Below are 6,000 nucleotides of genomic sequence, written 5' to 3'. Positions count from 1 at the left end.
ATATACTCTAGAAAAATTTTTGCACATATGTACCAGAAGACAATTACAAGAATGTATTATCTTACTTGGTGGGGTCAAAATGAGAAATTATTGTGAAATGTTTAATTAAGAATCATACAACATATTCATCCAAAATTGATATTTATGGAACACATAAATATTCTCTTCATGGACTTTATTCATTAATTGTTAAATTCATTAATAAATGTCAATAATATCCTTTTGCAAATGCAGAGATAAAACACACCTGACAGGTCAATTTTTGATATATTATGGATGACTTTTTGTTCACACTGACAGGCATATATACTTTAATCACCAAAGACTAAACTGAGCATTTATGAAAGAAAATCCTTTTTGAAGATTATTTTGATTTAATCAGGATTAAAAGTAAATAACACTTTTATCCTTATCAACTTTAAATAAAATAACTTTAGTTTTAATATCATACTTAATCAGAAAATATACAAAAGAAAACAATAAGAATATGGAGAGCCTGGTGTCCTATGGTCTTCCTTAATAACAATCCATTTTCAAGAGACTATAATCTACTCAACAGAAAGCATTCTACCAAGGATCTTAATCAGATTCCGAGAAAATTCGCACTCAAAATAAACAATATGCCACTAAAACCAAAACAATGTAGGTATTAGCAGCTATACAAGTGGTTAGCCTCTGATGAGTCATTTCTCCAATGATGAAAGTCTACATCTTTGAAGTGCTTTCTATTCAAGTTAGAAAATATATAAAGGTAGGAATCACCTACAAAGTAGGTTGACTGAGAAATTTTTCTTCATTTTACAGATCCTTGCTTGACTCTATGCAAACATCAAACTAAGAATGGCAAAAATGAGTCTCTCTTCCTACCTATTAATCCTAACTTTTTCTCTGTTTTCTCAAGGCATTTTACTTTCAGCATCCAAGTCCATAAGAAATTTAGAAGATGACATGGTATTTAATACATTCCGGCTGGGGAAAGACTTTCAGAAGGAAGATACTCCACAAAAATCAGTTGTTGCTCCTTCTCTGGAACAATATAAAAATGATGAGAGCAGTTTCATGAGTGATGAGGAAAACAAAAATTCAAAGGTGAGTGGCAATGTGACTTATCCATTCTTCAATGGAAATCTGAATGATTTTTATGATACTTTTGAAAGTAAAATTGATACTTTTATAAACAGAAGTATATATAAACAGTCACACTATTCTTTAGGACAACTGATGAAATTTCATACATACCACGTTGTTCTTCCACTCTGGACAACACTTCTTATCCAAAAGTTTTTTCCCCCAAAATTTGTATCTAATGTATTTTTAGAGTCAAAACAGTGCAGAGCATCTTTAAATTGATCAATGAGAATATTATACAAATATATTGTAGTTCTATTACCAGTAAGACAGCTAAAACACAAATCAACCTTTTCTTTACAGAACACAGGCTCCAAACACAATTTCTTAAATCATGGTCTGCCACTGAATCTGGCTATAAAACCTTATCTTGCTCTAAAAGGATCTGTAGCTTTTCCAGCCGAGAATGGAATTCAGAATACTGAATCAACACAAGAAAAGAGAGAAATTGGGGATGAAGAAAACTCAGCTAAATTTCCTATAGGAAGGAGAGATTTTGACAGTGAGTAGCTTTTTTAAAATTCAATTCTTGTATCTTAATACCATAAAAATAGAACTCTGAGTTTAACTGGATTTGGAACCAATCTTAAGAAAATCAAATAAGACCATGGTTCAGTTAAGTGACCCCTGCCAAAGATGTGGGATTAAAAGGCATTCAAGAGTTGCTGTAATTTTGATTTATTCAGAATTAGCTATATTAGATCCATTCTATTTCTAATAAATTTTGTGTCATAATAATAGTGCTTTAAACAATTTAAACTTTTTTTTCCTCCAGTGCTCAGGTGCATGCTGGGAAGAGTCTATCGACCTTGTTGGCAAGTCTGAAACCTGTTGGACCACATCATCTTTTCTGAAGAAAACAAAATCATTTAATTGTCTTTTGGGGAAAAAGCCCTTAACATTACTATGACGTATTATTTTAAATGTCTGTCTTAAAAGAAAGCAGCTATTAACATATATCTGTAGCCTAAATGATATGCTTTATCTGTGCATTAAACTTTGTGAATATTCTGCATAATTACGACTTACTAGTATTTTGTAAATGCTTAATATACTAACCTTATATACACTTCAGACCAATATAATAAAGAATCATAACTTACATCTTGCTCTCTTAAAAATTAAGTAGATGGCTTTGGTGAATAGTTTAATATATACAGAAATCTAAAGCACATAAAAAACAAATTCATAGTCTAAAAAATTGAGTTAACTTTGTCTGGCCAGTAATCAATTTGTCCTTGGCTGTACACTTGTTTTTTGCTACTCTGGCTACTTTGCCACACAATTTATTCTGGAAATTGTTTGATGTCTCAGGTATCTTAACATTTTTATGTTGAGCTGGTTCATTTCCATTATCGCAGAGATCATTTTTATCATCTAAATCCACCTGTTTCCTTTTTGAGCTTTTATTTCCTGTCTGACTACTTGATTTTCTTGTTACTTTTTCACTTTTACTTCTGTCCAGAGGAACATTTCCAGAACTTGTTCCAATTGTTGGCCTTCCAACAGATGAATTTACACCTTCTGTTATGCAAGATGAAAAGAAGAAAGAAATTACATAATATTTAGAATTACATGTGAAAATTTTACAATAAACTTTAAAAATTGCTAAAGAATATTCAAAACTTTTATTTGCAATCACATAATGCTGTAAGTCACATGATTAACAAATACAACTACATTACTAGCACATTACTTTTCATTTTACCATATCATTTTTTTATCCCTGCAAACAACAAATATTTACTTTCTTTGAATGCATGACACTTAATCCTTAAATGCTACAAGTTACTCCTTAAATACATTTAGTTAAATCAAACTGTGTCCTATTCCTCCTTAGATGTGTACCTAGATTTAACTTTTTAAATAAACCCAGGTCTTAAAAATATAAACCTTTACATTTCACATTTCATACTTTGTAAAACAAAATGTCGTTTTACTTAAGTTAAAGCCAATTTGGGGAGCCTGGGTGGCTCAGTCGGTTAAACATCTGCCTTCTGCTCAGGTCATGATCCCAGTGTCCTGGGATCAAGCCAACACATTGGCTCCCTGCTCAGGGGGGAGCTGGCTTTTCCCTCTGCCCCTCCTGTTGCTCATGCTCTCTCTCATGTGCGTGCACGCTCTTTCTCTCTAATAAATAAATAAAATCTTTAAAAAAACAATTAATATACTAGAATTAAATAGTTATTTAATTACTCAAGCTCAATTACCAGAAAGGTCATTTTCCACGTGAAGTACATACAAAGGCTTGGATGCTGAATTAACATCATTCCACTTATCCTTGCTTATTGTGCAGTCATCTTTATAAGTACAAGCAAACTGGGACCTAATTAAGGTTTGTTTCATCTAGCAACAGGAAGAAAGAAGAAAGTACACAATTTATTTTATTTGATTTATTTTGATTTATTTTTTCATCCAGATAGAAATATACTCTATGGTAATCAAGATACAAAATTTCCTTTAAAAATTCCATTATTCATTGGAAACTGTTAACCCTTGATGTTTCATAGTTTACAAACTCATCCATTGCTACACTGGCATGTTTGTTCTTTTCAGTAATACCAGCTTTACGCACACTTTTTGTACTTTTTAACAGTTTAGAAAAATCAATTTTAGACTGCAGAATATGTTACTACTTGCATATTTAGGAGAATAATAAAGACAATTCAAATATACCATTCTAGGAAGATTTGACCAAGTGATTTAATGGTCAAATATTCAAAATAAACTCTTGCGTTTATCTTCAAAGATCGTAAGTAGGAGAAAATCAGAAAGCTAAATTTAATTCTTAACCACAAAAAAGGATGTCAAAAAAGTAGTTTTGGAAATGTATTCTGCAAACATAAAACCAGTGGCCATTTTAGGGATAGAAATTAATTTCAGAACAAAGTAATCTATATGGATAATGCAAATTTCAATAAATTAGAGCTGATGTGTAATGACTTTCAGTTATCATGGAGAGATATCTTCAAATTGAGATGTCAAATCCTTTTCAGAAGTAGATGTTTAAATTTCAGATAAATGAATAAATAAAGAAGACCTCAACAATTCAAAAATTTAACACTTCAAAGCATAACTATATTATGCTGAAATTACTTACAAAATACTGATTCATAATATGTTGTTCATAAAATCTGAAACAATTTTATATTTCATATTCAGTATTTAAATATTATATTATACATTCAGAGGGATCATTGCATTAACCAACTTAGGTGTTAGCAAAGATAATGGCAGTGACATCCACAGACTACAGTTTAAAAGAAATTAGGTTAATCCAGTTGCTTCATAAAAGCTAGTGTTTCCAGGGGGCGCCTGGGTGGCTCAATTGGTTAACTGCCCAACTCTTGATTTCAGCTCAAGGCATGATCTCAGGGTCTTGAGACTGAACTCCAGGTCAGGCTCCAAGGTCAGCAGGGAGTCTGCTTCTCTCCCTTTCCCTTTACCTCTGCCCCTCCCCCACGCTTTCAGTCTCACCTGTTCTCTTTCTCTCTCTCTCTTGCAAATGAATAAATAAATAAATCTTAAAAAAAAAAAAGTAAATGTTTCCAGGATGACAAGTTTTATATTCTTTATATATCAAGTTCTATATCATTCTGGCTCTAGTTCCCAGATCACTAAAAATTATGTTTAATTTGCTTGGAAATTTAGACAATTGGAGTTTGATATCTTCTATTTTAAACACAAAAATTCACAAAATTGAAAAAAATGTGAAAATGTTAAAGATCAAAAACTATTTTTTTATGTTTGGTTTTATTATTTTTATTTATTTATTTTTGTTTTATTCTCTTATGTTATGTTAGTAACCATACATTACATCATTAGTTTTTGATGTAGTGTTCCATGATTCGATCAAAAACTATTTTAAAAAGTACAAGAGAATAAGCTCTTGATTATGGATGATGGACTACAACACAATATCTTCCTGAATCTCTATGAATACAACTGCTATTATACAGTTTCCATCATGAGATGCCCTGAAGTATAACCAAAGGTTTTAACTAGACCTTTCTGGACTCTATTTATTCCATAAAAACAGAATTAAAACAAATGATAAAGCTATTAAAATAAATTTTGTTAATAAAACGAACTTTATAAAGTTTATACTATATCACGTCATTACTGTAATAACATTATCAAAGACCTTTTATTGCTATCTGCAAAACCAGCACTGTTGACGTTAACTTTATTATTATTATCATTATTATTATCTGTGACATTACACAACATTTCTTTCATTTCACCAGAGTTACTGCTTAGAGAGAGTTATAAACTTATTGCCCATAATGAGTTATAAAGAGTATGGTAAGACCATGAAGGCAAGTGAATGCTAAGTGGCTGGCTGGGATCACTTTCCTGGTAGACAGAGTGAATGCACCTGGGAGTGCTTTGGAGGACTTTAGCATCCCACCACAAAACCTTCATCAGCAACCCCAATAAAACATTTCTAAATAAAAATACAATAATTATATTATTTAGGACAGAAAATTGATGTTTTCTCAATCTCATGGTTAGCAAAAATAAACATATCCTTAGAAAGCTGTGTTATTTTTAGTAATTATTGACAAACATCTAAGTAAAAACCTTTCCTTGTTATGTAAATACAGTCACAAAATAAGTGTCATAGCCCTCCTTACATAGATTTCCTCTCTTCAGGCCTCCTATAGAGAAATTTGTGAGCCTCAGTGACAGTAGGGTAATTTCAGAAAACCAGAATTGCAAGGCAATGGTTTCTTAAAATACTGAGAATGGATTCAGATGTGAAAGGAAATAGTTAACCACTTTATTCACCATAAAATATATTATTTATAAAAATTTCAAAACATAAGAACCACAACAGTTCAACGGTAATCTTAGGATACTTAACGTCCA

The 6,000-nt window shown here is 31.3% G+C and overlaps 2 protein-coding genes across 3 annotated transcripts in view; one reads left to right on the top strand and one right to left on the bottom strand.

Moving 5' to 3' along the window:
- Positions 1 to 222: 222 nt before the first annotated feature.
- The window catches only part of PARPBP (PARP1 binding protein), a 64,939-nt gene continuing 59,161 nt past the window's right edge, over positions 223 to 6,000 (bottom strand). For both annotated transcript variants that reach the window (XM_028121671.2, XM_028121672.2), the window contains 2 exons: positions 3,339 to 3,474; positions 223 to 2,652 (listed from right to left, as the gene is read on the bottom strand). In XM_028121671.2, coding sequence (XP_027977472.1) covers positions 2,315 to 2,652; positions 3,339 to 3,474 — 474 coding nt within the window. In that variant the 3' untranslated portion in view covers positions 223 to 2,314. The remainder of the gene's footprint in view (positions 2,653 to 3,338; positions 3,475 to 6,000) is intronic.
- Positions 841 to 1,638, top strand: PMCH (pro-melanin concentrating hormone). Its single transcript, XM_028121676.2, has 2 exons — positions 841 to 1,089; positions 1,432 to 1,638. Exons 1-2 carry the CDS (start codon positions 841 to 843, stop codon positions 1,636 to 1,638), a joined length of 456 nt encoding a protein of 151 aa, XP_027977477.1.

Source organism: Eumetopias jubatus, unplaced genomic scaffold (assembly GCF_037043125.1).
Source record: "Eumetopias jubatus isolate StellerSeaLion01/CBP00866 unplaced genomic scaffold, mEumJub1_p1.0 scaffold_8, whole genome shotgun sequence".
Lineage (NCBI taxonomy): Eukaryota > Metazoa > Chordata > Mammalia > Carnivora > Otariidae > Eumetopias > Eumetopias jubatus.
This window is presented reverse-complemented; position numbering and strand designations above follow the sequence as displayed.